At 35.9% G+C, this 17,546-nt stretch overlaps 2 protein-coding genes across 4 annotated transcripts in view; both read right to left on the reverse strand.

The window, feature by feature from the left end:
• Positions 1-17,546, reverse strand: part of LOC134851855 (dynein axonemal heavy chain 5-like) — a 169,783-nt gene that overhangs the window by 25,899 nt on the left and 126,338 nt on the right. For all 3 annotated transcript variants that reach the window (XM_063868125.1, XM_063868127.1, XM_063868126.1), the window contains 8 exons: positions 13,383-13,491; positions 13,025-13,115; positions 12,184-12,348; positions 11,684-11,836; positions 11,153-11,346; positions 9,316-9,491; positions 843-1,076; positions 221-393 (listed from right to left, as the gene is read on the reverse strand). In XM_063868125.1, coding sequence (XP_063724195.1) covers positions 221-393; positions 843-1,076; positions 9,316-9,491; positions 11,153-11,346; positions 11,684-11,836; positions 12,184-12,348; positions 13,025-13,115; positions 13,383-13,491 — 1,295 coding nt within the window. The remainder of the gene's footprint in view (positions 1-220; positions 394-842; positions 1,077-9,315; positions 9,492-11,152; positions 11,347-11,683; positions 11,837-12,183; positions 12,349-13,024; positions 13,116-13,382; positions 13,492-17,546) is intronic.
• Positions 2,756-8,824, reverse strand: LOC134851217 (solute carrier family 22 member 4-like). The gene is made up of 7 exons (XM_063867201.1): positions 7,088-8,824; positions 6,484-6,721; positions 5,959-6,206; positions 5,157-5,289; positions 4,504-4,702; positions 3,936-4,119; positions 2,756-3,275 (listed from the first exon to the last, which is right to left on the reverse strand). The coding sequence occupies exons 1-7, from the start codon at positions 7,683-7,685 to the stop codon at positions 2,893-2,895; spliced, it is 1,983 nt and encodes a 660-aa protein (XP_063723271.1). The 5' UTR covers positions 7,686-8,824; the 3' UTR covers positions 2,756-2,892.

Genomic DNA, 17,546 nt, shown 5'->3' on the forward strand with positions numbered 1-17,546 from the left:
TATGAAAGATCTAGCTATACTTTTTCTAGTCTCCGGCCTTATCCACTGCATGACCATCCTGGGGGAGGGGTTTTCATCCATTTTGTCGTAGCCATTTCCATGTCCAGGAGGCGGATGATATTACGAACCCTTCGACCGGGACCGAATTGGGATTCGAACCCTCGACCCTCGCCCACAATCTATCTATACCTTACTGCCCCCGCCAGAACTTCCTGCTTACCTATCTGTGAGTGGAGTGATTACAAGTCTCTCTGTGCAGCCGACGAACTCGTTCTGGTAGAGGAACATGACGTCAGTGATTCGGATCTCCAACTTGTCTATGTCCTCCACGAAGTAGAATCTGCACTGCTTCAGCCACTCGAAGTCAGACGGAGACCGGATCCTCATCGCCACCTGAAGTATTCTCAGGTCATAAGGGAAACGACATATATCCTTTTGAAAGTTGCTGGCCTTTTTGCAATTTTTTCAAAATGCGATGAAGTCCTGTTTAGGTTTTCCATAACTCAGAAAAGTGACAGTGACAGCTCACTATATGCCAAAACGCTCCCAAAAAACTTGTCTCGGGTGTTATGATGTGAAGTTTGATGTTGACGTACGAACACCTGACTTTTTTGTCTTGGAAGCAAATGGACAAAGGCAGGCCTAAGCGGGCGATCGAATCGATGTGTAATGTTTCACTTTCGAAACTTCAGTTTTGTCTGCAAATAATCAAACAACTACCCGTAAACCATATGCTGACGCTGACAGCATTAGCGATTCGGGACGTAGGAAATTTTGGCAAAGACCAAATTGTCTTGTGACAAAGTGACATGCAACCGTGTAAAGTCTCTGCTTTGACTTACGAGTTCGTTAAAAATGTCCCTCTGGTGTACGTGGATAGTGATGAGTGTCTCGTACTTCCTCCTCTCGAACTTCCACACACTCTCCAAGTCCTTAGTAGTCTGGTGGATGAGAGTGTTCAGCATCTCCAAGAACTTGTCGTTCGTCTTCTTCATAATAGTCCGATCGTACTTGGTGTTAGCCAGCGCGTCAGTAGCGTCTCGCGTCCACAGCAACTGGATACCCAGTAGGCCAATCTAAATATATTAAGTTCTAATTAAACCACTGTATTTTTGATATGTGGAGGCAATTTTCGTTCGATAGAACTGCATTTTTCTATGCAGAACACTGAACGCTCCAGCTCTTCAACTTATGAATGAAAATTATTTTTCAATTATTCAAGGCAGGTTGAGATTAAGTTGTTCAATTAATAAAGCTCCTTTTTAGAGTTAAATGGCTCTTCTTGATTATAGACCAAATAAAGCAGATGCTCATGGGTATTTTCTGTGCAATGTTAATAGTGAAAATTTTCTGTTGTGACAAAATCAAAGCGAAATTTTGTTTTATATTTTACCGAACTTCACTACGATTTGGTTTTTGGGATCGCCAATCAAGTTGAATAAGATTATGGATTATTAGATAATTGGATTAGTTTTGTTTATGATAATTCAACTTTCTCCTTCACGCTTGCGAGGAGAAAGCGTAGTCAAATCGGAACATGACTTTTTTCAAATCAAAAACTTGTCTAACAGATTAGCTGAATCATTTGATAGCTTGAATTATAACCTCATCAAGTTCAGCATCTGATTGTGCACATTTGGCGTAGATGCCCATGCCTAGGACGACAAAGTATTGGGTTCGAATCCGGCCAGGATCTGTTATTTTTGCAAACTGAAAGTCTTCCTCTTTAAAAATTTTATCGTTTTTCTGCTTTTTTGCTGTTGGCTCAGTTTTTCTGCTTTTTTTTTCTATTGGCTCAGTTGTCAACAGCTATCGTTTTTCTGCTTTTTTGCTGTTGGCTCAGTTGTCACACACCGATTTTGCTTAAGTGGGTGAAAATTAAGTGGGATTAAGTGCGAAGAGTACTTAGGAGGGACTGGGAAACCTTTAAGGCTAACAAAAATACATAGGAAAATTTTATGGGGATCAAAGCCTTTTTTTTCACCAAAAATTACACGACCTACTTGAGTGCGCTCACTATGTTCAATCAGAAAGGGAGTTTGCGATTGCTGTACAATTAGTTTTTTTTAATCATTTTAATTATTGCAAAAAATATAATAGCGAAGATCTAATTGAAAAAATGTTTGAACAATTTTGAAATATGTAACTTTTAAAAAAATTTCTGACCTTTTTATGGTAGCGAGAAAATATTGAAATAAAGCATCGAGAATTAAGTATATAGCCAACATACATTTGGAAAAAAATAATGAAATCAAGACCGAACACAAAGATTAAGTTTTTGAAATCATTTTTAACTTTTATGTTTCACCGATAAAAACATATATCACCCTAAACTTCTTTGAATTTTGAAAATAATTTATAATTAACGCTTTTTTGATTTAGTTTTCATTATTGGAGAGAGTATTTTGCCTTCGATTAAGCAAGAAATTTGAAGTGAACTTAGAAAGAAACCAAATCGCGATAAAATCCAATTTGAGTGTGAACATTTTTCAAGTCTTTCCTGAAAAAAACCTTCATTCATTGACTGGCACTTACTAATTGTTTTGCGAATGAGGCAAAGTATTTGAGCACTCAGATTGAGATTGAATACTCCTGATCTAACCAAAAATAACAACCTTTACAAACAAAATTAGCTACTATTCCGAGCAAACAACCCCGAGAACTTATTTCCTGCTTCGTCAAGCGGTCGTTACAAACATTTTTTGAAATTTAGAAGAAAATATTTGTTGTCTATTACGCAAATTTCGGTGGCCATTGCAACGAATTTATGCAATTTTCAGTAAATTAGCATTTCAGTAAATTACAAAAACTATCTTCATCAATTTCAATCTAGATCGAAGGCTAGAAATGTTAGGTAATATATATTTTTGAGATTTCGCATGCAGGAGTAGTTCAGTTAATCGTTTGATGCTGTTGTTGCTCTTTCATCAACATCGGAAATTTCTTCCCACAATTCCTTTGGTACAATTTATGCGCAATATCAGACTCTAAACTCCTCTCGACTTCCTGTTCCACTTTTAACATGTGATACTCCCGTCTTCGATCTTCGTCATAATCCAACAAGGTGTAGTACATTTTTGCGTGAACGCACTGCTCGAAAGTCTTGCATAATTTATTCACGCTTGCTCCGCCAGTTACGAGGAGCGAACTGAGTGCGGCGCCGACTGCGATACACCCGCAAATCATCCAGACCAAGTTAACGAATATCTGGTCGAAGTAGGGAACGAGGTATGGTAGGACCACTCCAATTAGACGTCCACCGCCAGAGCTAATTCCTAGATAATTATTTGTACTTGAGAGACTAAATTGATTAGCTAACACAAAGGCTCCGTATATTCAATCAGCAGTATTCTTGTTATTTTTCTGCTCCTTTTGATTTTCGTTTGCAATAAGTACAATTTTCTATCAAAGCAGATACACTTTGCTGCAATCAGAATTAACTATCCGAAAATCAATTATTCGACTCCTGACTACTATTTTAAGACCTTTGGTAGTATTTTAAGGCCCTAAATTTTTTCTAAAGTCGCCTTTGGCTCCGATATAAGGGGGCAGCGCGGAGGGGGGGGGGAGAGCGCGAGCCAAAAAAAGTTGCAAACTTTTTGTCAAAACTGTCCTAAAAGTGTCTAAAAACGCCTTTTTTGGCCTGATTTTTTTCTTAAAATTGCCTGCGGCGCAGAAAATTTTGGTCAAAACAGAATCTTTTTAGTCCTTAAGAAGAGCTCGGAAAATCAATTTGGTAGACCTAAAAACAAAAATTTTTGATGTTTTTTTTGAAAATCTCCGCCTTGACCCCTCGAGAAAATCCTAGATCCGTCCCTGCTGTGAAACTCATTTCGTTTCTCAAGCACAAGTTCTCTTTCCTACTATAGCTCCCCTAGCAAATTGTTTTAAGTTGTCTGGGGGCTACAATGGGAAAGAGGGCAATCTTTATGCACCTAGTAGCGTGCATCTATGACACTCGGGAAGCAGTTCAATGGTGAGAAGGTACAGTCCATTGAATGCACCTGGTGACGTCATAGAACTGAGTCTGGTGAGGAGGAACTCCAGGATTGGGAAGGATCCGAAGAAGAGAGCGAAGGTCCTGGAGGCACCGCACAGGGTCAGAAACAGACAGTAGGTCTGCACGTTTAGAATAGAATTAAGGCATTTTCCCATAGCATGGTTCGTTCGTTGTTAAATGGTTCATTTTTTCAGTTCACAATCTCGTATGCTGTAAAATTTTTCCCACTTATGAAAAATGGAAATAACTAGCGTTTGCGATTTACCAGTTTTTTTCCTGTTTGCCTATTCAGTAAAAATGTTTTGTTGAAATTCAAGTTTTTGAGCTTGGATACGTGGAGGAACAAACATAAGTTTCAGTTGTCTTCCTAATTATTGTACTAGAAATTGAGATTTTTCAAAAGGAAACCAACAAAATTTAGGCTTCAACAGATGTTAAGCACTAATGAATTTAATTTTGTTGTTGAATCATTTTGGGTTCTGGTCAATGAAAACAAGCCTTGCCTTAATTCTATTCTTCCATAAAAGAGCGGTCATGAGGTATAGAAATATGGACGAGACTTCGAAGAAGCCCCCCTCGTAGAGACTCCACTCGAGAGTGAGGGGGATCAGCTGGAGGTTTTCGGGGGGCATGTAGTAGTTTATACTGTAGTATACCACAGTGTTGGCTGTCCAGTTCAGAATCAACAGCCACGAGACGAATCTGATTGGACGAGAGAAGTCTGTGTCAATCGTGTTTTATGGCGAGTGACTCAATAATTTTTAGTTTGTTTTCCGTGATTTTGACTTAACTTTCTGGTACGTGGGGAAAAATTTAATTATATTTGGGTTGACAAATATCTCGTAAAACTGCATGGTTAAGGGGGAGTGGTGGTGAAGTGGTTACGTCTCCGCCTCTCAATCGAAAGGTCGGATGTTCGAGGCCCACCATGATCCGTTCTCGTTGCTTGAGGGTGAGGCAACATTACCCAGCCCACAAAAATAGCCAAATAAAATTGCATGTAAATCTTAACCAACCAGGGGCACAACAGCGCTTATCCGCGAAGAGCTGAACAGCTCGTATGTTGGGCTTTTCCCTTGTGGATAAATCGTCTTAAAGTACTTGTTGTTTCATTTTTGTTTGCTGCTTTACTCATTATAAAATTCGTTGAAATTACCTGAACCCTTTGTGGTTATACAATTTTACAATGATGCTGTTTTTCAACAATTTCATTGGGCTCCAAAGCCAATTCCCACCATCGTCCGAATCCCCATCGCTGTATGAAGTTGGAATTGGCACGCCGTGATTGCCTATATATTATGTGCTCTTATTCCTTTTATGCCTTCTTTATTGTTGGGTTAAAAAATTGTAAATATTGTAATATAGAAAATCTGAGGTGACAAAAGTCATAAGTGACAAAAGTTGAATGAACACTTATTGTTCCGCCAACTATTGAAAATGAGGAGGCACTTAGTATTCGAGTGTGTTTAAGTTTTTTCTTTTTTTTTCCACGCAAAATCAGGTACCACAAATAATCATCGGACTGGTTATATCATAATAAAACCCTTTCAGTCGTAACTCGAACCACATAACAAAAATTTCCAAAAAGTTCACTGTTGAGAAAAAACGGTTTGGAATTTTTGATTTTCAGTCTCATTTCTAGCTAGAACAGCGAGCAAAGAGGCTTGTTTTTGCTTAATTTAAGCGGTTCAAAATAGCGTATTCATGCTTAATTTTAGTTTTACTCGAGTAAAGTTAGTTTTTGGAGTTTTCGAAACGTCATTTTAAGAATCAGAAACTACAAAAAGTACATTTTTTTTCACAATTTTGCTAGTCATTTAAGACTATAGTTGGAACATTCTGTGCTACTTGCATAAAAACCGGCTATCCTTGTTATTTTTTAAAGACAAATGTTGTTAGTTTGCTTAGAAAACAGGTGAATAGTGATATGATTGGCGGTAAAAGGAAGAAAAGCTGACCAATGTGACTTCGCTTTCGAACGGAGGACTTGAACAAAAACTTGGCGAAGTTCCACTTCGACAACTCTTCGAATTTGGCGTTGAAATCGGGATTTGAAATGAATGCGATTAGCGGAAAGAGAAGAGCTGTTATGAAGACGTAGCATGTGGTTAACGTTGCATGCAGAGTTATCCAATCGCTGGTGTTTAAAGAGAGTTGTCCGGCTATCGCGATTCCGACTCCAAATGTCATGCCGAGCATCGAAACGCTTACATTGAAAAATGATTCTATTTTATAGCTCGTGTTTTTATTTCCATGGCGTTGAATTTTTTTTAATGCTCTAAAGGGCGCGGCTGGCTAGTGTTTTTCGTGCTATTTAAAGCGCAGATTTCAGAAAAACAAAAAAGCGAAAAGTTTCAGTTACCACTGTTATTTGTCTAGTTAAGGGATTGCGTATTTTAAAATTCGTCACCCCATGAATAATGATGCAACATGTATACCGTTTTGACTTTGTCATGAGTGAGCTATAAAATCAGAAATTATACCTCACGATTCGTTTCTTCGGCTTCGTGCTCCAAAACTCACTTGCCGCTATAGTTCCAAGCGCGAAGAGTGTTATGGCCGCTCCCATGTAGAACATGTAACACACTACATAGCCCATGAATGTAGGCATGAACAACATGAGGAATCCCGCTGCTGCGTGAATGGATGACGCAATAAGGAATAGCATGCTGCGACCGAGAATGTCTCCGAAACTGAGCAACACCGAGCCGAGAAGTTGACCTTGGTTGTTATAATTTTAAGCGTGATCAATGAATTGAAAAATATATACTTTTTTGGATTTCAAATTGAAAGTTTTGCACCGATAGATGCCCTGTGTCAATTGAAACTTATTTTTTGGACATAAAACATTGCTAATCTCGAGAATTGGATGGTTTCGTAACTTGAAGTATAGTATTTGCAGCTTGAAAAATATCGTGAGCGAAGTGAGACACACGTACAGTACTTAGAGTTTTTTCGCAAGTGCGTTTTTTTAAATTTGAGGTATTTTTGATCACATTTTTTAAAATAGTTTCTACAAGCGCGTTTTTTTTTTTCAAGTTGCGGTGTAGTTTTTTGATCACACTTATTAAATAAAATAAACCTTACCCAATGATCCCAATGAGCTCATAGTTTTTAGCATGATTGCTCTTTCGCATACCAGTTTGTATTTCGTTTTCAGATTGTGCTCGATTTCGTTTTTCTGAAACTGCCACCCTAGCTCACCGCAGTTCTCAACTTCAGGCGGATTTTCGGCCATTTCGTCAATATAAATCCGAAACTGCTCCAGTGTGATATTTCTTCCGTTTTGACGTTTAAGAATTGATTCAACATGATCTGAATTATATTTCTTGCAACTATGCGGACTTTCAAATCTTCGAGGGTTGGTGTTCAAATCCCGGTCGGGCAACAGAAGTTGTTCGATCTTGTTCGCACTTCGACGCTTCTCAGAGTTTCGCAATTCGTCAAAAATCGGGTCGTTTTCAATTGGCGTGTAGCAACGAAAGGGTAAAGGTGTTAGGTAAATACGAATGCATCCAAAAGCAACTCCCAAATATAGATACAAAAACACCAGCGGTAGGAAAGCTAGAATTTGAAGAGTACTTTTTCGTTCCATCATTAGCTCTAATTCTTGGTATATGGATTTGCGCCGTGCTTGCGGCACGTTGGCCGCATTGCTTTGAGATTCGCAACTAGCTTTGACCATTTTGCTTTGCAGATTAATTTCAGGGTTTACTTTGCCGTGTTTTCAAAGTTATCTTCAGACCTGGGCGACAATAATCTAGAACTTTATGATGTGTGATAAGTTAAGGCTAAAAGCTCAACTTAAAAAATAATACGGAAATTTGGCGACAGGATTAATTGAGAAACGCGTTTGCTAGCTCGTCTCGAATGATCGCTTTTTAATTTTGATGAGTTTTGGAATCTGAAATGCTTCTTTCTTCACTGATAATTTATCCTTTATGTCCAGAAACTTTTTTCAGGCAAATGTGGGTTAGATATAGACAAATTGAGTTCTGATCAGTTCTATTTTTCTTTCTCCGATTAAATGACGTGCTCTGTAAATTTTTGCGACTTGGTTGCTAGGGAAAGTTTTTTGTGGACGCCTTTTGGTAGACGAACTGTTTCTTAACCAGAAATTGGCAGTATAATGAAAGTTTATAGAATAGTCTGCCGCTATTTCGACTTCCAATAGATAAATCGCAAACGCGCCTTAATTTAATCCGGATAACAATATCCCCTTGTGCGCCAGAAAGTAACTTACGTAGCATTACCTGGCTGTTGGCCAGTTTTACTTTTTACTGGGAATTGTTTTGACCAGGTTAAGTCATCGACTTGATTGTTTTAATCGGGATTTTTGACGTATGGATTTTTACGTCTAAGTTAAATTCTTGGGGGTTCATTTTTTGCACCGGGTCATTGAAAAATTGGTTAAATATTTTGATTGTTGAAAAGGAACTTCTATATTTGTGCCCGAATAATGAGAAAATATTCATGTTGAATAATTCGTAGAGCCAGTATGTAAACCGGAATTGATGAAGCGTGAACTTATTGATATGACTTCCTCTTCATAACTATGCTAACGATCCCACTTGGGACTATACTTTTGATGCGGCTTTCCGCCGATCAGTTTTGATGAGACTGAACGCCATTTGAAGCCAGCGCAAAAAAATCATCCGATATTTTCTGTTCATTAGGCTAGAAAGAAATTTTCCAGCTTGTATTTTGGACGTTAATGCACCACGGGAAGTGGTAAAAAAAACTCGCTAAAAAGTTAACTGGCGATATTGTATAAAAAGGTAACTCCCACTGTGCGATAACTACTTGACCAGTTGCTGTTTTAGGGATGGGGTGGGGACGCCCTTCTACCTCAGGTTTTAGACCTCACGATCTAAAGGGTCCCTCCTTTGGTATTACTTTACGGCAAACATTTTTTGCTCGTGTAAGCTTTTGATGTTTTATAAAGTGTTTATTTATCATGTATTATACAGGTTGTATTTTGAGTATGGCAGTTCATTTGAAGCATATCGAATGCTGTCTAAAATTAAGGTCGCAGTAGTTAGATTTTTTGTTGCCCAAGCGTTTTAGTCAGTCATTGAACCTTTTTTCTTAACATAAAAACTGCAAACAGGACGCGAAATTTCAAGATAATTTTTTTTGTTACAGCAGAATTATGAAGTTAACTGGACTATAAAAGATATCTGGTAGATAATGATAATAATAACGAAGTTAATAAGAAGTATAAATTCTTTTGTTTGTTAGCAGCCTCCAAGCTAAACTTTGGAGATTGTTCAACTTAGTGTGCACCTACACCAGTAATGAGTGCAGATTTATACCTGTGCGGGGTAGTTGTCGAGGAACTCGATAAAGTTGAAGCTGGAGTCGTTGATGACGACAGAGGCTGCCCTGATGACCCCGTGGAGACTCTTCTGTGCCATGTTCAGCAGAGTGGTCAGCCAGTGCTCCACTGTATTCTCACACTTCACCGGCTTCTCCAGTTCTATCTCCTCCCCTGAAGACAGCCACAGTTAATTAAAACTAAGTATTACTAATAAAACTAAACAGTTGTGACGGAAGAGAAATCAATTAGTTATTACAGTTAATCTCCTCGCCTAATGAGAGCAAGTTGCACAAAATATAAAAAACTACAAAAATTTTTCATAGAAAAATGCTTAGAAAAACAAGGACAAATTCAATTTTTTTAAATTTGTTTTTCAGAATTTTTTTGCAGTTACAAACACTTTTTTATCGCTGTTTTTAGGAAAAGTGAAATGTTCAAGCTCAAATTTGATTTTTTTTGCAGTTTGACTTTTGACTTTTTTTTAAATTCAGTTTATTTCCTTTGTTAAAAGGAAGGCAAACTCCACTATCGAACAGCAAAATTGTGAAGTTCACAAAAACATGATCGGCTTTTAGTTGCGAAAGTGAAATTTAATTTACCTATTTCCCAAAGGAATTAAAAGTTTACCTATTAATCCAGTTATCTCAAATTGGGTTAATTTTTTCAAAGAAGAGTAAATTGTTCTTGAATTTCAATGAACTTCAAGGCCATATACTTTTTTCTTTGAGTTTTGAAATTTCAAGTTTTTTTTACAAACAAAACATAGCCACCAGATAGCCAACAGACATTTGGAAAAGAGCCTAAATAAATGCAAGTAAACTGAAAAAAAAACTGACTAAATTTCTTTAAAAAAATAGATGCCCTTAATGCTCCTTGAATTTTTGGAACAATATAAGATATGTCAAATTTTTATTTCGCTGGGAAATCTGAAAATTAATTTGAAACTAGAAATCGATCACGTTTTTTGTTACTTTTAAACTTTTGTTGTTCGATAGTGAAATTCGCCTTCCTTCTGACTAAGGAAATGAACTGAACTTAAAAAGAAATCAAAAGTCAAACCGCAAAAAATTAATTTAGAGCCTGAACAAATTTTAGAATTTTGCTGAAAAAAAGCTTCTCATGATTTTTAATCGCGTTTTTCTCAAATTCAGTTGACTTTAGACTGAAAAGGTATGGACAAAATTTACTAATTTTTGACTCAGTTTTTGTTTTCAAAAATTTCGGAAATACTTCTGGGTCAATTTCTGAACTTTTGTGCTACTGTGTGAATACGCTTTTTTAAAACTATTTCGAAAAGCGAGTGTTACTTAGCTCAACCAAGTCTTAGATAAATACACTCTGAAAATTACTTGTTCTTCTTCATTTTTTGATGTTAACATTGCATCTTTTATTTTGTTGAAGGTTATTTAAAAAAAACTATCTATTCTAATATACACTGGCTTAAGAAGATACAATTGACCAATTTTTAGAGAAGATATATATCACCTTGGAGTTTTTTGAATTTTGAAAAAATTTTATAATTGACAATGTTTAGATGAAACTTGCTCTTTTCGAGAAAGCAAAACTGGATGAATAGATGATTTTATACTCCGCTGGGAAGTTTAAAAATAAAAATCCACGTTCATTCTTTTTTGCGGCATTTGCTCATTTGTTATTAGAGATCTTAATTTTCCTTCGTTTTAGAAAAAGTTTTGGAATTTAACTTGAACAAACAAAAGTCAAACCGCGAAAAAATATACATTTGAGCTTGAACAACTAAGATTATTTCCTGAAAAAATCAATAAAAATGATGAATGGGGAAAACGCAGCACAGCCTGGCTCATTAACAATACCTTCGGAAGATATGATTTTGAGGATGACGTCTCTGTTCTTGTCGTGGAACTTGACCTTCTTGGTGTTGTCAAAGATAGACAACAGGTGGTTCTGGATAGTATGGGGGTCACTCGCTTGACCCAATATCTCTAACAGGGCAGGGTCAGACACGAAGAAGAAACGCGGGAACAGCAGACGCTTCTTCTCCAGGTAACTGGAAAAGTATATTTTTGTTATAAGTTCAACTTCGAAATTGGAGGGTTAATTGATATATTTCCAAGAGGATCATTCATTTTAAGGTTTTCTGGTACAAAAATTGAGATTTGATTATGTTAATTGCGAAATCTTGCGAAGCTATTTGAAACGTATGTTATCAAAACTGGCGCGCACTTGTTTTATTATTAACTTAAAAAATATGGCAACCATTTTTTAAAATAATTCGACGGTCGTTTGATGAATCTTACAATTTTTTGTTTCTCTAAAAGCTGAGCAAATTTTGCCAAGACTTTCAGGATAATCGATATTTAGCCAAGAATCAACATAATATTAACCCAGTGAGTGACTTCTGGCATATCTCCAGTTGGTCCTTCAAGTGTGGCAACATATCTTTGCAGGTGTCATCAGAAGTGCAACACTGCTTCACATTCGTCGTCTCCTGCGCCTTAGTCATTATCTTAACCCACGACTTGTCTATGTTCGTGAATCTAAATTTAAGATTAAACGTGTGAAGATATTAGCTTAAGTTTTGAAGATCTACAGAGTTTTGATTAAGTAGCTATCAGATGGGCTTAAAGCATGCTCAGATCAGAAGAAGATTTATATTATTCTCACGATCAGAATTTTTTCGATATTTCGTCCGCCGAGTTTTTATGCAGCTGGCGACTTTCAAAATCTTGCTACTTCAGAAAGAGCTTTTTTTTAAAAGAAAAATTGTCAAAACTCGTCAGCATTTTTAATTCTCTGTGTATGATGTGGACTAATGATGTTCAAATTTGTGGCACTGTAGTTTCGTAATAACTAATTGGTAATAACAATTTGACTCCTTTATAACCTCTTGGCCTCCTGTGGGAGCTGTTTGGCGATGTCTCCCCCCACGAATACTGCCTCCAGGTAGACCCACAGGTTCTGCACTATCATCCAGTTCTCCAGGATCTCCTGGGTGTTTGAGAGGTCAGTGACCCACTGCTGGATCTTCTTCTTAAAGGGCACGTTGTACCTGAAATATAATAAAACATCATCTTATTTGTTAATTAGTGATACTTTTTCAGCTTAAAAAAAACAAAAAACCGTTTTTTACTCAATACATTTTTTTACCAAAAACTTCATTTTAACTAAAGGCCTTATTTTGACCAAAAACCTTATTTTGATCAAAAACCTTGTTTTGACAAAAAACCTTGTTTTGACCAAAAACCTTCTTTTAGCCAAAACTGTTTAATCAAACACGTTCTTTCACAAACAAACCTTCATTTACATCTTTAAATGCGTTCCAAAATGCGCATACAAAATAGTGTGCATGTAGTTCTGGCCTACCTAAAATTTTTCTAATAGCGCTCTTAGTGCTAATGTACTTTATTTTTGAGGAGGATGGGGACGAAAAGATCGCATTTTTGGAAAAAACCGTACATTAAGTTCCGTTAACGCAAAATTTTGTCAAAACAGGGTCTGTATAGTCTTTGAGAGAGCTCAATCAAGCTGGTTGACCTAATAATTAAAAAAGTTTTAAAAATTATTCAAAATTCCAGATGAGCCCCTTCTGCAGATGCCAGATTATTTTTCAAGAATGTTAGATAATTCAGTTTTTTTCTGGATTTGATCCAATAAGAAACTTGAGTAAGTGCATTTGAAAAAAAGTTTTTTTCTTTTGCTTCAAGGAGTGCAGTGGTGATTCTTGCCTGTTTCCCATGAGTGAGCTGAGCACCATGAGGGAGTCCTCGAGAGCTGTGTTCACAGTCTGTATGTTGTCTCCACGCAACAACAAGTTCCCTGTTGACACAACACAATTATTTTTTCCCTTCTTATTGACCGTCAATCGATATCGATTTCTAGATAGCAAGCTTTTTCAAATTATATTTCGCACTTTACAGGTTCTTGTTAACTCACTGATGTTTGAACCGATTTCAAAAAAGTATTATTTCAAAGCCTACGAGGGTCAACTATAGTTATTGATTGGCATGATGTTGATTGATGTTTTCAGCATTGATGATTCAATCATTTGGACAGTGTCTATTGTTATAGTTGAACTTGGCTGACCTCTGCTCTTGAACTGGGCGAATGTGAATACATGTGTGTTCCACTCCACCTCCACCGCCTTCAGTTTGGCCTCTATGTCCTTCTCCTTGTTGGCCGAGATGCAGATGTCCTAAAAGTTGATAAGGTTCTTCATAGACTAGACTGTTAAACGAATAGTTATTACGTTTTCCTGTTCTTTTCTCCGTCACTACCTTTTACTAGTAATAATTTGAATCACAATGTCTGATTGTAATAGATATACGGGTTGATTAGCTCAATCAAAACATATCTGGTAATCAAACCTAGTAAAACTACTCGTAAAAAATATGATGTTTCTATCAGGCGGGGAAGAGAACCGCTTGGGATAGCAAGTGCTTTAGGAATCGGTTTAAAGACGGTTTTTCTTTTCTCTAAACAACTTTGTCCGAATAGTTTGTCCATATGTAGCTCATATTTCACCTACTACTTTTTTCTTGTAAAACTTCGACTCACTATGTCCGATTGTAAAAGATATTAGCATACGGCCTAATTAGCTCAATGCAAACATATCTGGTCGTCATATCCAAGTGTTCTACGCAAAATCAGGGGCCACTATTCCACGTCAGATAGGACCGATTGATATATCACATTATTGCGGTTTCAGTTATGATTTGGTCGACACAAGCAGATTTTCTCAAGTTCAAAAAACCAGTTTGAAATTTTTGCTTTTAGGACGATTTTAAACGAATGGTTGCTAGTCTTTAACTTCTGGTTGTCCTTCCTTTCATAAACGCGCATAAAAAATGATATTCCAGAAGTTTGATTTTTTCACGTATTTCTTAACTTTTTTTGGTAAAACAATTGTGGTCAGAACCTTCTTTGCAGGCTACGGCTTTTCTCCCTATTTCCCCTCACTTTGCAAGTATTTCGTTTTCATTATTTTTTTGTTTCGTAATAAGGCTCCTTGATAATTTTTTGAAAGAAGCGTGACTACCTTGTGTGATATTATTTTATATGCATGCTTTCTGATATTAATAGAGACAAAAAAGTTAAAATCAAGATGGGATTTTCAAAGACCTTTTTGATTTTTTATCGGTTTGTGTTGAATAGTGCCGTGATTTTTTCAATTTTTTTAATACATAAAACCAATTTGGAAAGAGTTTTTGGCTCAATATCTTCTGAGAACTCGAGTTTTGATAAGATGCTTAATTCCATTTTTTTGAAGATTTATCAAAAAGTTTTTTTGAAACATCTCAAGTGTTTTCTTCCTACATTTATCTTTCTTCGTTTTAATCCTTTGCATTTTGGCTAACTTGTTTTGATTTTAAGTATACAATGTTATCATTTTAAAAATCATTCGAAAGGCATTGACTCAGTTAATATTTTATCCGAGTGGTATCTGAGAGTGATTTTTTTTTCTTCCAGGCAAAATCAGGTACCACTAATAATCATCGGAAGGGTTAGAATGATTCATTTTTAGGAATTTTTTTCAGCCCTGATTCGAATTAACTTTAAAATTTTCAAAAACTGGTTCCAGTGTCGAGAAAAACGGGTTTAAGATGTGTAGCAAGGGTAATTGTAATCGTTAATTAGAACTTTTCCTGCGAACAACTTCAACTTCTCGTACAAATCTGTAAGAAAAATGTGCAGTCACTTTCACGTGCAGGATATTGACATCTTAATTTTTGAATTTTCAAATAAAACTACGATCCTTTAAAAAGTTATTGGATGTAGTTTTTTAAGCCGTAATTATTTTTCAAAAAAATTTATTAAAAAAGGTTCTGCGAGTTTTTTTATTCGTAGCTTCTGTCCTTGTTTTCCGATTTTTGTGTAATAACTTTGTTTGATTCGCTTTCTGTTTTGATTTAAACAGTTTTTACTTTAATTGAAAGTTCTGCGATTTGTGAAAATACCAAATCTGTTTTTTTTTTCTAAATAAATGTTTCGACTGCTTTCATATTGGCTATTCGACTTAATGTGCGTTGTTTTTCTGGGCAAAACATGTGGGTTTTATGTGTGAAGTAGGGATTGGCCGTGAGAACTTTTGAAACTTTATAGCTTAATAATTTTGTTTTCGGCTAAACAGGGGACGATCCAAATTTTGTCTCCTTAATTACAGCTTGTTCAAGGATTCAAAATGCTTGTTAAAAACGCTTCTAAACATCAGAGACAAATTTATGAATAAAATTTTGAGTAAAGGAAATTATATTGTTGTGTTTATAGGTGTTGTTATCTATTCTAAATTTTTTCTCACAAAAAAACCAATGCACTATTATATAGTGCAATGATTTTACTCTATCGCAATTATCGCGAAGCTTGGCTTCGCCTCTGTGTAACTATTTGATATGAGTAACCTGTCTGTTTCGCTATCAGTAAAATAATTTATTTTAGAAAGTTTACACGCCATGCATGCCTTTCCTATGACGGCTTTGTTAAAGTACATTCAGTTTTGCTTTTACTTGTTTAATCTGTTTAGTAGGGAAAAAATTGAAAAATCGTTTTTTTTAGGATTGAATCATTCTCATTAGCCTCGAAAAATTTTTTTGAAACTTTATAGTTTAGTTGTTTTATTTTTGGCTCAACAGGGGTCAATCCAATTTTTGACGCCTGAGTTACCGGTCGATAAAGGATTCCGAATGCTTCGTAAGGCTGTTTTTAAACATCATCCGAGACAAATTAATGCATAAAATTTTGGATAAAGGAAGTTATGTTGGCTTGTTTCGAGAGTTGTAGGTGTAGATTTTTTTCGAAATTTCATAAATCCGTCTTTTTCTATTCACAATTTTTCACACAAAAAACAATGCACTATTTTATAGTGTAATGTTTTAGCTGTATTGCAAGTATCGCTAAGCTTGGCTTTGCCTCTGTGTTACTACTTGATGTGTAAACTGTCTGTTTCGCTATAATATCAGTAATTTAATTCAATTTAGTAGGTTTAAATGCCATGAATGGGTTTGTTATGACGGCTTTGTTAAAAGACATTAGTTTTTTTGACAATTTCACCTTTATAAAAATTCAAAAAATGAAAAAAATTGTTAAGGATTGAATCTCATCCTCATAAGCCTTGAAAAAAAATTGCCTTGAAAGAAAAGCTAAGTAAGCAAGGGCAACAAGGTTTAAACCAAGTACTCGAAATTTAAAATTTGGAGGCCCTAAGCCACTACGACATGCTCGCCTTGAAGTTCTCAGCTACGAGTCTTGAAGTTACCTCAAAAGCAATAAGCATTGAATGCGCTTTAGCTTAGAGAAATGGTTCTTGCTATTTAAAAAGTCTTGCAAAATTTTAGCTTGTGTGATAGTAGTTTTCAATATGCGTGGTTCCTCTTTAAATTAAGTTTACAGATAATATTTAGTTACTGTTTTGTGCGATTGATATATGAGCCATTTCAGCTTTAGTCAAGTCAGTTCAAGGCTAATTGCATTTGAAGTATGGTCAGGGCTCGAGGCTGAGCAATAAAAAGTGAGCCAGGCTGTGTGGTTTAGGGCATCACACTGTTAATCTGTAGTTTTTGGGTCAGAAGATTGTGGCCCTTGCTTGTTTGCTTTTAAAAGGCCGACTTCTTAGAATAGAAGCTTACGCAGAAAATTTGCTCCTAATTTGATTTTTCAAATTATAAAATTTCAATTTTATCTCTATTTTAACGTTTTTTTTATTGTTTCATAGTAATCTCTTTGAAAAAGTCTAAGTTTTGGTCCCAAATTTGGAAACAAAAAAAACCTAGCCAACTGACAGCTGGAAAAGAGTAATGAACCCAAGGAAACTAAAAAAACGACTTGCTTTTTCAAAAACCTTGAAAATTTGAATTTCGAAGAAAACGATAGATGGCCTTAAAACTCTTTGAGTTTGAATTTGTAGAACAATTTATGATGGACAGTTTTTTGTTAAAATTATCCCAATTTGAGAAATTTAGATCAATTCGTAAACTTTTTATTTCGCTGGGAAATCTGATAATTCTTTTCTATTTTCAAAATTAGAAGTCGAACACGTTTTTTGTGATCTTTACACTTTTGCTGTTGGATAGTGGAGTTTGCTTTCTTTTTAACTAAAGAATTGAACCGAAAGAAATCACAAATCAAACCGCGAAAAATCAAAATTGAGCGTGAACAAATTTTAAGACTTTTTCCTGAAAAAAAATCACCAAGACCTACATAAGAGTACTCACTACGTTCATCAATCTTCATCAAATTTTGAGGATAAAACTACTG

Source organism: Symsagittifera roscoffensis, chromosome 7 (assembly GCF_963678635.1).
Source record: "Symsagittifera roscoffensis chromosome 7, txSymRosc1.1, whole genome shotgun sequence".
Taxonomy (NCBI): Eukaryota; Metazoa; Xenacoelomorpha; order Acoela; family Convolutidae; genus Symsagittifera; species Symsagittifera roscoffensis.

Bases quoted from the DNA above. Each gene is read 5' to 3' on its own strand.
- LOC134851217 (XM_063867201.1), bottom strand. From the start codon at position 7,685: ATGGTCAAAGCTAGTTGCGAATCTCAAAGCAATGCGGCCAACGTGCCG. The intron at 5,290-5,958 runs GTCAGCTTTTCT...CATAATATATAG, and splicing joins TCGAAAGCGAAGTCACATTG to GCAATCACGGCGTGCCAATT. The intron at 4,703-5,156 runs GTAATTTCAACG...TCGTCCAATCAG, and splicing joins TATAACCACAAAGGGTTCAG to ATTCGTCTCGTGGCTGTTGA.